The sequence below is a fragment of the Lutra lutra genome, chromosome 2 (genome assembly GCF_902655055.1).
Source record: "Lutra lutra chromosome 2, mLutLut1.2, whole genome shotgun sequence".
Taxonomy (NCBI): domain Eukaryota; kingdom Metazoa; phylum Chordata; class Mammalia; order Carnivora; family Mustelidae; genus Lutra; species Lutra lutra.
Genome location: NC_062279.1, coordinates 143,657,728 through 143,670,241, shown reverse-complemented (window position 1 = coordinate 143,670,241; position 12,514 = coordinate 143,657,728). Strand labels below are relative to the sequence as shown.

At 52.9% G+C, this 12,514-nt stretch overlaps 1 protein-coding gene across 5 annotated transcripts in view; it reads left to right on the top strand.

The window, feature by feature from the left end:
• Positions 1 to 12,514, top strand: part of HTRA3 (HtrA serine peptidase 3) — a 29,319-nt gene that overhangs the window by 14,212 nt on the left and 2,593 nt on the right. For 3 of the 5 annotated variants that reach the window (XM_047718757.1, XM_047718756.1, XM_047718755.1), the window contains 5 exons: positions 1,573 to 1,767; positions 2,337 to 2,369; positions 3,637 to 3,751; positions 10,695 to 10,743; positions 12,302 to 12,397. In XM_047718757.1, the coding sequence (XP_047574713.1) occupies positions 1,573 to 1,767; positions 2,337 to 2,369; positions 3,637 to 3,751; positions 10,695 to 10,743; positions 12,302 to 12,397 (488 nt within the window). Of the gene's footprint in view, positions 1 to 1,572; positions 1,768 to 2,336; positions 2,370 to 3,636; positions 3,752 to 4,876; positions 5,650 to 10,694; positions 10,744 to 12,301; positions 12,398 to 12,514 lie in introns of those variants that run through there. The other 2 variants (XM_047718758.1, XM_047718759.1) reach the window with 2 other exon arrangements.

Here is a 12,514-nt window from a genome sequence, read left to right as displayed (position 1 = left end):
AGGGTGTAGGCCCCCCACCCTGCTTCACTGCGGGAGATGCCACTGTACCTGCATGGCCACCAGAGGCTGTGGAGAGCACTGGGACATAGGCCCCCGTCCCCCTACATCCGGTCCCCCCAGCTGGCTAGGCAGCCCCCAGCAGGGCCACTGTCCTCCCCTATCCGTGCCACCGGCTGTTCCAGAAGGTCCCACAGCCCTTGGCAGAAGGGATGTCAGTGTCCTGCGATTTCAGAGGGGAAACTGAGGCTCAGAGAGGTTAGACCACTGCCCAAGATCATGCTGACCTAAGACAGAGCTTGTCCAGTGTCATACTTAGGACCATTGGACAGGGCTGCTACAGGCCGCCCCTGCCATGAGGTCGGCAACCCGTGGGGCCGTCTGTGCTGGTGACTTTGGCATGACTGACCTTGAATCTGGCTTCTGCTCTTTCTGAATGATACCGGAGAGTTTTGGTGATAATCAATCGTTTATGAGGAGTTTCCTTCCTACCTGATGGAGGGAGAGGAGATTTACCCCAACATGAACCCTTCCCCACATTTGACACTTTGACAGTAGTTACTGAGCCGGGGGATTCCATGTCTGTTCTAGGGATGAGGGCAGTCAGGCTGGGGGGGGTGCAGTATGCTCAAGGACAGGCGGTAGTATTTGCAGTGAGGCTCCAGGTAGTAAATGCTCCTGGGCTTTGTGGGGCCTGAGCACTATGTGGATGCTTCCTAGCTCTGTGGCAACCACAGGTGATACAAACACAGGGTTGTGTGCCAATAAAACTTTATTTACAAAACACCCCAAGGGCCACAGAATGCAGCCCCCCCCCACCTCCCCCACCGAGGACCCTGGGTCTGGCTGCCCCTGGGTCTCTCCCGTTCCCGGGGCTGTGGCCGAATCCTAGGGCGGGGTGCACCCCGGCCGTCCTCGGGGGCCACAGATGCCGGTGGAATCAGTAAGGCCCATGCACCCTGGTGCCCGCAGGCACCATCAGCAGCCAACACTTCTCCTCGAAGCAGGATCTGCCTCTCGGCCCCTGAGCCCTGCGTGGGCCTCCGTTTCCCTGTATCTATACTGGGAGATCAGGTTGAGCTGGATCAAAGATTCCAATAGTAGGGTTCCATGTCCTCACCTGGGCTCCAGGCTTCCTGCAGGACTCTCAGTCTTATGCTTCAGTCTGTGTGTGATACGTTTTGGATGGTATTCACAGTGCTCATGAGATTTCAGAGGGACCTGTGACCACCGAATCACTGGGCTCCATCACCTCAGAGGCCATGCCCAGCTGGACCCCCCGGGCACCCTCCCTGTGTGTGACCCCTACAGCTGCCTGGGGAACCCATGGTCGGTCACAGAGCAGCTGAGCCCCCATTGTAAGGACCCTGGCCTGGGTCTCTCCTACTGTGGGTCAGCTGGAGGCCAGCCCGGCCTCTGTCTGAGTTGGCGATTTGCCTTGGCCTTGGCCCCTGACAGCTCTGTCCAGCTGCTCCCGCTATCCTGGGACCACTCCGCTGGGGGCCTGGCATCGATCTGGCTCTGGCCCCAGTGAAGGCAGACAGCTGAGCCTCCCTCCCCGTGTCTCCCCTCCAGAAAAAGCTGCCGGCGCTGCTGCTGGGCCGCTCAGCAGACCTTCGGCCCGGCGAGTTCGTGGTGGCCATCGGTAGCCCCTTTGCCCTGCAGAACACCGTGACCACGGGCATCGTCAGCACGGCCCAGCGGGACGGCAAGGAACTGGGCCTCCGGGACTCAGACATGGACTACATCCAGACGGACGCCATCATCAACGTGAGTCCCTGTCCCCAGAGACTGACCCATCACTCAACACTTCCGCTCGATACCAAGCTCCTTCTTTATGTTCAGCAGATCTCGGGCTCCCTGTGACTTCTGCACTGGGATGCCAGGTCTGCCAGAGGGGTTAGAAGCTGCTGCCCTGAGCTGGGACATTCAGAGATGCAGAGAGCCTCTGCCCAAGTCACCCCCAAAACCCCAGCATTCCTTTTGTTGCTGTTAGTATCGTCACTGTAGCTCACAGAGTGCCCAGCCTTGTGGGTTTGCCAAGCTCCGGGCCCTTCTGGAAATGAGAGCCTTTGCAGAGGCCCCTCGTGGCCGAGCCTGGAGTGAGCCTATTAGTCTGTGCAGGGCGCACGGGTCACCCCACAGCCGTCCGTGTGGCCTCTAGGGCCTCAGCTCCCTTACCTGTGAAGTGGAGGTGAAGTGAGGCCTTTCCCTGCCATTAGGGGTGAAATTCGATGACCCATCTCTGTGCCGGTTGGAACGAGGGTCAGAAGACAGAGCTTCAGGGACCTTCGGGTGGGCTCAGGGCTCAGCTCACATCAAGTTTCCTCCCCTTGCAGTACGGGAACTCCGGGGGACCACTGGTGAACCTGGTAAGTGTCCCCAAGGGCAGAAGCCTCCATTTTTCTGGGGCTCTGCTCACATGACAGCACAGCCTCAAGGCAGGGATGGAACCCTAAAGAGGGGCCTTGAATCTGCACACCCAATGGCTAGGCTGGAGGCCCGGGAGGAAGACGTGTCCCCAAGCACATGCTGCCCTGGCCCCCTGGGGCCCCCAGAGCAGCTGGGCTGCCCAAGGAAGAAGGATTACCCAGAACAGTGACCAGGCAGGGGCCATGGGCTCAGCAAGGACCTGGGGCAGGGGACACACGGGTCAGGGCTGCTCACTGTTCTGGGTCCCCCATCCTTGCATTTACGTGTGCGCTGAGGGGTATCCTTGTCCTTTCCCAGTCCCCTTGGGCCCCCCCGCCAATGATCCTATGCCCACCCTGGGTGCCAGGTCAGGCTCATTCTCATCCCAGGTGAGATTTCTAGAATAAACCAGGTCAGAAATCCGTTCAGCTCCTGGGGCCCTGAAATCTCATGTGCCATCCCCACCCCGGGAGCTCCTGTCCATGCTGCAGTGTGTCAGATGTGAGCATGCCCGCATGACATGCAGAACAGTGAGGGGACTCTGGAGGAACCCAGGCAGGGAGGGCTTCCTGGAGGCGGGAGCACCTCATCTGGGCCATGGAAAAGGGACATGCCGGAGAAAGCGAGTCTGGGGAGAAGGCACAGCAGGAGTGGGAGGGCTCAGAGGGTGCTTCACCCTGTCCCCAAGCAGCCTGCAGGCGCTCAGCGGGAACCACAGCCCCAGCATGGGTGTTCTCTGTGCCTGGGCTTCATGCTGGAGGACAGAAAACGGGTGCACACCAGGCTGTGTCTGGTGACCCAAGCTGTGGCCTTGAAGGGGTGCAAGGCAAGTGTGGGGTGGGAGGCCAGTTCCTGGGGGACAGAGAGGGTGGGGGCCTGGGGAACTGCCCTGGCCACACGCCCCTAGCCCCACTTGTAGAAGGATGGATGAGAGACGCTCCAGTCCCAGGGGCCTCATCACGCCCTCCCTGGGTTGGGGGTGTCCTCCTCAGTGGGCACTGCTTGAGGGGCAGACGGTGAGCTCCCTGAGCCAGGGAGAGGACGGGCCGGGTTTAGAGGAAGAAGTGAGGTGAACCCCAGAGGGCCTTTCCAGAACAGCTTCAGCACTGCCCTGGGAGCCCCTCCTCCAGGGGTAGTGATGACCAGCTCGGCCCTGGGAGCCGGGGGTGGACACGTTACTCGGTACTCGGGCTCCGGGGTGATCGCTCCTCTGACCTCCCCGCCCAGGATGGTGAGGTCATTGGCATCAACACGCTCAAGGTGGCAGCTGGCATCTCCTTCGCCATCCCCTCAGACCGCATCACGCGCTTCCTCGCAGAGTTCCAGGATAAACATGTCAAAGGTAGAGTGCTGCTCTGGGGGCTGCTGAGGCTGGGGACCCCTTCCTTCCCTGCCCACCCCATGCCTGTCCTGAAGTCCCCAGAACCCCGTACCTCCCAGCTGTGGTCTCTGTCTTCCTCCCCTTACCTCTTGGCCCCTGGCACCCCTGTCCCTCCCGATGCTCCCTTTCTAGCGGTGAAGGGAGGGGTCTCCACCTCCCACCTCCCACCTCCAGTGGCTTGGGCCACAAGGCTCCACTTCTCTGGGCTGCTGCAGACAGAACTGGTGTGTCCTTTCTTCCTTCCTCCCTTCCTCCCTTCCTTCCCTCCCTCCCTCCCTCTCTCCCTCCTCCCTTCCTTCTCTTCCTCCCACCCTCTCTTCTTCCTTCCTTCCTTCCTTTCTTTCTTCCTTCCTCCCTCCCTCCCTTCCTTCCTTCCTCCCTCTCTTTCATCCTTCCTTCCTTCCTTCCTTCCATCCATCCACCTATCAACCCACCCTTCCTTCTATCCACGTATACACCCACCCACCTATCTACCCATCTGCCCTTTTACCCACCCTTCTACCAGCCACTCACCCATCGCCCCTCCCTCCTTCCTTCCTACCTCCCTCCCCTCTGCTCATCCCCAAGGACTCCCCCTTTCAGCCTGCTGGTCATGTAGCCTGTCCAGGAGGACAGTCTCTCCTCCAGGGGAGTGGAGCCCAAGCCCCCAATCCTTGGAAAGCATCTTCCACTCAGCTCCATCTCCCTGTCCACGTAGGGATGTCCGGCTCTCCCTAGCCAGGCCTGGATGGCCATGAGCACCCACCTGAGGGAGGCCTAGGCGGGGTCCCATCCAACCTGGGGAGTGGAAACATCACTTGTCTCCTGCCCTGGGGGTCTCTGTGTCCTGTGCGCCCAGGGAGAGTTGCAGGGAGGCCCTGGAAGGCACCTTCTTAAGGTTGGTGGTCACAGCTGCCTTCCAGAGGAGGGTCCTATGTCTCCTGATCTCAGGAGCTTTCCTGGTGCCCTCCACTTTCCCGCCTTTCATTCTAGCCCAAGTGAATGTCTCCCTCCCACCATTTTGTCTCCCGTGCCCACCTGGCCAGTGTCCAGACCTGAGCCATTCCACTAGTGCCACCTTCAGATTGCTTCCATGTCTTCTCCCAGCCCCTTCACCAGCAGTTTACTGAGAGCAGGGGGCTTCCACATGCTTGCCCGATCCTCCAGGATCCCACCAGCCAAGCACACGGAGCCCAGTGCAGCCAAGACCAGTGCCGTGAGGACTGGTCATGTGAAGAACCCCTGTTGAGGACTCCATTGGGCTCATCGGTGTCACTCATGTGAAGATGGCCTGGAGAGCCAGTCTTACCTGCAGAAGCTGAACGATTCTTCTCTTGGACGGGTGGGGGAGGGGCATCTAACCCCACGTCTTTTCTCCTTGGCTGCTAGGAAGCTCAGAACTTAACCCAGGGTTGCACCTTCCTACCAGTCATAGTCTTGGTGCTTTCTCTAATAACTGAGCTTTTCTAGTGTAATTATCCTCCCCCATAAGGATGCCCTTGACTTTGGCTCCCTTCCAGGAAATTGGTGGATCTGCCTTTTGTATAGACTGAGCTGTTGGGTGACTGTTTGTTAGAAATCAGATGATAGCATCCCCTGGCTTCTTGCCTCACTTCCTCTCCCCTCTCAGAACCCACCAGGGGCCAGCAGGGCCCATTCCTTTGTTGGGCAGAGACTCTCCCTGTCAGTGCCACCTCACCCCAGACACCCTGGGAGACTCAGCCCCTGTCCCCAGAGCTGTCTCCTCCCCCGGGACATGTGGACTGGTCAGAGAGTCCAACAAATCTTAGCTGGACGACTGAATCTATAATTTAAAGCCCTTCTGAAGTTGGTGTTCACTTCTGCTGTTTTGTCTTAATAAAATCATCAAAATACTTAAACCAGGTTAATCTAAAGTTCTTTAAAACAAGGCATCCTTAAATTAAACCAAGGAAACATTAAGGGGGGTTTCTTGTTCCTGTATAGGGCTATGGGGCACAGAGGACTCTGGGGTTCTCTGGAGGTGAGAGGGGACACCATGCTGGTCCAAGGGAACCTCAGCTTCAGGCTCCAGGAGGGATTGGGGGTTCACCCCCGGGGGCGTTTGGGTCAGTGGGGCTGGGTGGTTATGGATGTCAGGCCCTCTGTGAACGGCGGGGTCCCATCCAACCTGGGGAGTGGAAACATCACTTGTCTCCTGCCCTGGGGGTCTCTGTGTCCTGTGCGCCCAGGGAGAGTTGCAGGGAGGCCCTGGAAGGCACATTTCCTGGCCTCCAGGATCAGGCAGACTGGGGACACCTGCGGGCGACATTGTTTCCCCTGGACCAGGAGGCAGCAGCCAGAGGCAGGGGTGTGAGGGGACAGCACCCATGCTTGGAAGCCCACTGTCCCTTCTCCAAGGTGCCAGAGGCTCTCCTGAGCTCGGCTTGCCCCAGCCCAGCGGTCTGGACCAGTGCTAAGCGTTCACTGGCTTTGTTGCCTCACACCAGTCCAAAGTGGTTTCCTAGCATGTGGAGCAGGAAACAAAGTCAGGCCCCCCAGCCCACCACCTCCAGGTTCCCAGCCCAGCACGTGGGACCCTCCACATTTGGGTGATCTCCCTGTGAAGAAGGAGATGCAAAGTTGTCTGCTGACCCAGAAATTCCATCAAGCCACCCTGTCCCAGCCCCACTGCCCGGGGTTTCTGGAGAAGCCACATCTGGCCGAGCCTGCTGGTTCTGGGGTGCGCAGTGGGCTTCCAACCAAGGGCCCTAACGGTATGGCCTCTGCCTCACAGGGGGCAGGACTGCACCTCTGCCTGGCCAGGGTGCTGCTCATGCACAAGCACTGGAAGCTCGGGCTCCTTCCTGTTCTGAAGCGTGACCTTGGGGCTCTGGGCAATGCTGACCAGGAGCCAGCACCAAGGCTTCTGCCCGGGTCTTTTTCCTACCTCTGAGGACCTCACCCCACCTGTGGATGGAAATGCCGTCTAGGGAGTGACTCCCAGATTCCCATCTCCAGACTGGCCCCATCGCAGAGCACTGCACCAGGTTACGCAGCTGCCTTTGCCTCAAAGACCCTTCCCAGCCGAGGGGTCCTTTCAAAATATAGGGCAGACCATGAGCCCATCTCTGCTGGGAACTGTCCCGGGGCTGCACCTGCTGGGGGTAAGCACCAGAGCCACCAACCCAGCAGAGCCGCCAGCAGGCAGCTTCCCCTCCCTCCCAACCCCCAACCCTGCTGGCCTCCTCTCACTCGGGGGGCCATCGATCCTGACCATCGATCTTCTAAGCGAAAATGTCAGTTGAGATCTTTTGCCCTCTCTAAAAAGTTGAGTTGTTTGTGCTTTTCCCAGGTTTTGAGAAGGGTCCAGATACATTCTGGATGGGAGCCTTTGTCAGAGAGATGAGCCGAAATGTCTCCTCCTGCTGCTTAACTTTTCATTCTCCTGATAGCGCCTTCAAAAAGGGGTGTTTTGTCCATTTCTATGAAGTCTCCTTTATCAATTTTTTTTAATGTGTGTGGAATTGTATCTAAGAAATCTTTGCTAGCCAAAGGTCAGGACTATCTTCTACATTTTCTTCTAGCAGTTTACTTTCTGAGGTCTTCACATTAGGACAATGATACATTTTGAACTAATTTTTTTTAAGAGTGCGAAGTATGAATCAAAGTTCTCCTTCTTTTTTTTTCCTGCCTTGGAGAGTCAATTCCAACATCATGTGGTTTTCTCCACTAAATTGCTTTTGCACCTTTGTCGAAAGTAGAATGAGCACTTTCTGTCCCACTTGTCTGTCTGTCCTGAATATCACCGCTCTGCTGTGTTTTCAGGTCAGGTGACATCAGTCCTCCCACTTTGTCCTGCCTCCAACATTGTTTTGGTTTTGCATTTCCAAATGGATTTTAGAATCAGCTTGTCAATTCCTGATTTCAATTTCAATTGTTTCAGTTGTTCAATGTTAAAGTTCAATTTCCGATTGTTCGTTACCAGGATATACAAGTAAAGTTGATTTTCATATGTCAATTAGTCATAAGAGATCCCATGACATTGACAGCTTATGCTGGTAGGAATTCCTGTGGGTTCTGTCAGATTTTGCACACAGATAGTCCTGCAGTCTGTGCACAGAAAGAGTTTTGCATCTTTCTTTCCAGTCTGGATACCTTTTCTTTTGTTCTTGCCTGGCTGGAGTCTTCCTAAGATACTAAATAGGAAGGTGGTGAGAGTGGATGCCTGGCGTCCTTCTCGCCTTTGGGGGAGAAGTCTCGAGACTCTTACCCACAAGTAGGATGCTCACTCAATGTCTCTTGAAGGTGTCTTTCCTCAGATGGAAAAAGTCCCCTTGAATTCATAGTTTTTCCTAGGAACAGATGGGGTTAGAAGATTTTGTCAGACACATCTCCACACCTTTTAAGATGATGGCTTTCCTTTGTAGTCTGTTAATATGAATTGCATTGGCTGATTTTTGAATGTTAAACCATCCTTGCATTCCTGGGATAAAGCTCCCCCATCGTGATGTATTATTAGTAGTATATATTGCTGGATTTGAATTGCTGAAAATGTTTAAGGGTTTTTTGCTGCCATCTTCATGAGGGGTGTTGGTCTAGTTAATTCTCTTGCAGTTTTGGATACAGGATGATGGTTGGGTGGTTTTTAGGAAGAACACCCCTCCTGTGCCTCTTGTCTGTACTCAGTTCTCTGCTATAACATAGCTTCACTTCTGACATCCTGGTGACCAAATGCAAGGGGACCCCCTGCACCAGCAGTCTGCCCTACCGTTTCACCCAAGTCTGACACTGTCTACGTGGAGAGGGTGTCAGAACCCATGGTTAAGGTTGCACAAGACCGCCCCCCACTTCAGGTGCCAATCACAAGTCCAGCCTGTCATCTGTGCTTCTGGTGCACCAGCTGGAGATGTGGGGTTCCCACAGCCCCCTCCTTGGTTTTGATCATTTGCTGGAGCAGCTCACACAGCTCAGGGAAACAGTTTACTTGCTACATTGTCAGTTTGTGTGTAAAGAGGTAGAATTCAAGAACAATAGGAGAGGTGTACAGGGTAGGTCTGGGAAAGGACAAAGAGCACCTCCATGTCCACCAACCTGAAAGCTCTCTGACTCTCCCTCTTGGGGTTGTATGGAGGCTTCACTGTGTAGGCATGTTTGGTTCAATCACTGCCATTTGTGATTATGTTCACCTCCAGCCCCTCACCTCTCCCCAGAGGCGGCATGGAGGTTGGGGCTGAAAGTTCGACTCCCTAATCACATTGTAGGCTTCCTGGCAACCAGCCCCAACCTTAAGGTCTTCTCAAAATCACCTTGGTAACATACACTTGGAAGTGGTTGAAAGGGGCTTGTGTTATGAGTAACAGAAGACACTCTTTGCACATTTATCACCATGAGGCTATTTCAGGGGCTGGCAGCTAAAAGATGTCCCCAGAGTGCTTGTCACAGGGAATTACAGAAGTTTTAGGGGCCATGTGCTGGGAACCATAAATGAAAACCAAAACATATATTTCTTATTATAAATCACAACATCACAGAAGTATTCACTCATTTTCCGTTTTCCAGAAGAGTTTCTGCAGAGCTGATACTATTTCTTTCCTAAACATTAGGTAGAGTTCTCCCGTGGGACAACCTGGCCCTGACGTTTTCTTTGTGGGAAGATTTTTAACTACAAAATAGAGATGGGGCTTCTGTGGTTATCTGCTTCTTCTTGAGTGAGGTTTGGCAGTTTGGAAAATTCAAGAAATGTGTGCATTTTGTCTGAATTGTCAAATGTGTTGGCATCCAGTTTTTCATAATTACATCTTCTTACCCTTGCAGTACCATAGGCTCTGTGGTGATGTCTCTTCTCCCATGCCTGATCCTGATATGGATAATTGTCTTGTCTTTTTCTTTTTTCTTCTTTTGGCTGATCAGTCTGGCTGAAACCTTATTGATTTTATTGATCTCCAAGAATAAGCTTCTGCCCTTCATTTATTTTCTGTTTTGAATTTGTTTTCTATCTCATTGATTTCTAGTCTTTATTATTCCCTTTCTTCTGCTTAAACTGGATTCATTCAGTCTTCTCTTTCTAGTTCTTATGGTGAAAGCTGAAATCAGTGATGTGAGACCTTTCTTCTTCTCTGATATTGGCACTCTGGTACTATTAATTTCCCCCATGTACTGCTTTACCTGCACCTCACAAATGTTGATATGTTGTTTTCTCATTTTTATATAGTTTTAAATACTTTCTAATTTCCTTTTTGATTTCTTCTTTGAAGATGAGGTATTCAGAAGTGTGTTATTTCATTTCTAAGTTATTGAAAATTTTCTAGATACCCTTCTATTACCGATTTCTACTTTAATTTCATTGTGGTCAGAGAGCACATTTTCATGACAAGCCATTTTAATTGTGTTGAGACTTGTTTTATGGTTTCAAATAGGAAAATGTTATTTCTGGGGCTGAGACACCTTCTAAGTCACAGACTGGCAGAGCCAAGGGGATAGAGCTGCCAGCTTGGGAAGTTGTGTGTTTAAGTCTCCCAACTGGAGGGCTTGGCACATGGCCAGTGCTCACTGGGCATTATTGGCTAATGTTATCATTTATGGGGAAGGCAGGAGAAGGTAACAAGTTCATATCTGAACAGGCAAGTTTGGGGAGCCTGAGAGATGGAGGCTGGAGAGGAGACCTCCACTGGCTGCTGGGGTTTGGGTGTGGGGTTCAGTGGCAGAACAGCTGTGGGAGCTGCTGTGGTTACATGGGGCCTGTGGGCAAGGGTGAGCAGGAAGTCACCAGACTAGGCAGGACATCTCCGAGCCCCTCAACAGCAGCCTGGAGGACAGAGACGGTTCTATGCCTGTGACCACATAGGATGGATCCTGCTCCTTTTTTCTCCTGGGGGGGGGGAGTTTCCCAACCCACCTGGCCCCTCAGGGTGGGCAAAGGCTTTCATAGTGACTCTAACAAGATCCTGTCATGTTTTGTTCCCAGATTGGAAGAAGCGATTCATCGGCATACGGATGCGGACCATCACATCAAAGTGAGTGTCTGAGGATGCAGCCCTGCTGCCCATCCACCCTCATCCCTCCCCTCTCCTCCCAGACCCCGCCCAGCTATGTCCAGCTGCCTACAGGTGTTTCTGTGGGCCAAACACACTCAGATTCCCAAGCCTCTGCTCAGGCCAGCCCTCTGCCAGCAATACCTTTCCCCACTTTGTCTAATAGGTTCCTTCAGTTCCCTCAGGAATCCATTCAGGTGCCCCTTCCTCCAGGAAGCAAGCCTTTGTGGCTGCCATAACAAATTACCACGGACTTGGTGTTTTTTTTTAGACAATAGGAATCCATTCTCTTGACATTCTGGAAGCTAGTGGTCCAAAATCAGGGCATCAGCAGGTCTGTGCTCCCACTGGAGGCTCTGTGGGGAGAGTCCTTCCTTGCCTCTCCCTGCTTCTGGGGGTTCCAGGTGTTTCTTGGCTTGTAGTCACACCACCCCAATCATCCACACGTAGCCTCTTTCTCTTATAAAAACACCAATTCTTGGATTTAGGTCCCACCCTAAGTCAGAATGACACTATTTAGATATCCATAACCAATAGAACTTTAAAGACCGTATTTCTACACAAAGTCACATTCTGAGGTCCTCGGTGGACACAAATTTTGGGGGAATACTGTTCTACTCCCTTTGAAACTCAAGTGGCAGGAGTACCACCTTTCCCCCCTGTATAGCTGTGCTTCCCTTCCAAGCATTGCACTGGTCCCAGGGGATGGAATTACCTCTTGTGCCCTGCCCCCCTCAACTTTGAATCTGAACTCCTTGGGAGTGAGAACTGTGTCCTACTCATCGGTATCACATCTGTAGCAGAGTGGGTGGCTGGAAACACTGATAGTAAAATAAAGGGTGGAGTGTGTGAGGGCAAGGAGAGAGAGGGAGAAGGAAGGGAAGCAAGGAGAGAAAAATTTGCCAAGTCAAGTCCAAGGATTTGGAGAAGGAGGAGGAGCATTGCGTGCTGTGGGGAGAACTAAGGCATGCTCAATTGATTATACTCTCAAAACTATACAGTCCTTAAAATGATGATTCTTCCCATTTAATCAACTCTTAATCTAGAAATTAAATCTGACAGCCATTTGTAATCCAGACCAATATACCAAACTTTCTATTAAATGTGTTCTTTCTGTCTTTTCATCCATTCACCCATCACATCATCTGTCTATCCATCCATCACACCATCCGTCCATCCATCCATCCATCCATCCATCTCTCCATCCATCCATCCATTGGTTCATCGATTCTTCTACCTTTCCTTCTTTCTCATCCCTCCTTCCACCCACCCTCCCATCTATCCAACACCCTCCCCTATCCACATTTCTAATCAACCACCTTCAGTAAACTTTCTCTTGAGGAGCCCATGTCAAGTGGGCAACACTGAGAAGAACAAGTGACAACTCAGAGTGGTCAGTGGTAAAACAGAGTAGTGTCAGGGTCCAAAGGAGATGCCTCTTCTGGCCTGGGTGGTTGGGGGGAGAACAGCAGAGTATTGTGCCACAGAGTTAGTTTAGAGGCTCAGAAAAAGTGCATTCATTGTGAAACTTCTTTTTCAGTTTGGTGGAAGAACTAAAGGCCAGCAATCCAGACTTCCCATCAGTTAGCAGTGGGATTTACGTGCAAGAGGTTGTTCCAAACTCACCTTCTCAGAGGTAGACCACCCTATGGGAAGCAGGGATGCTGGACAGGAGGAGGGTGGAGTTGCGTGGGCATGAGGCCTAGGGTGGGCCCGCTTCAGTGACCTTGCATGACCTTGAGCCCCATCCCAG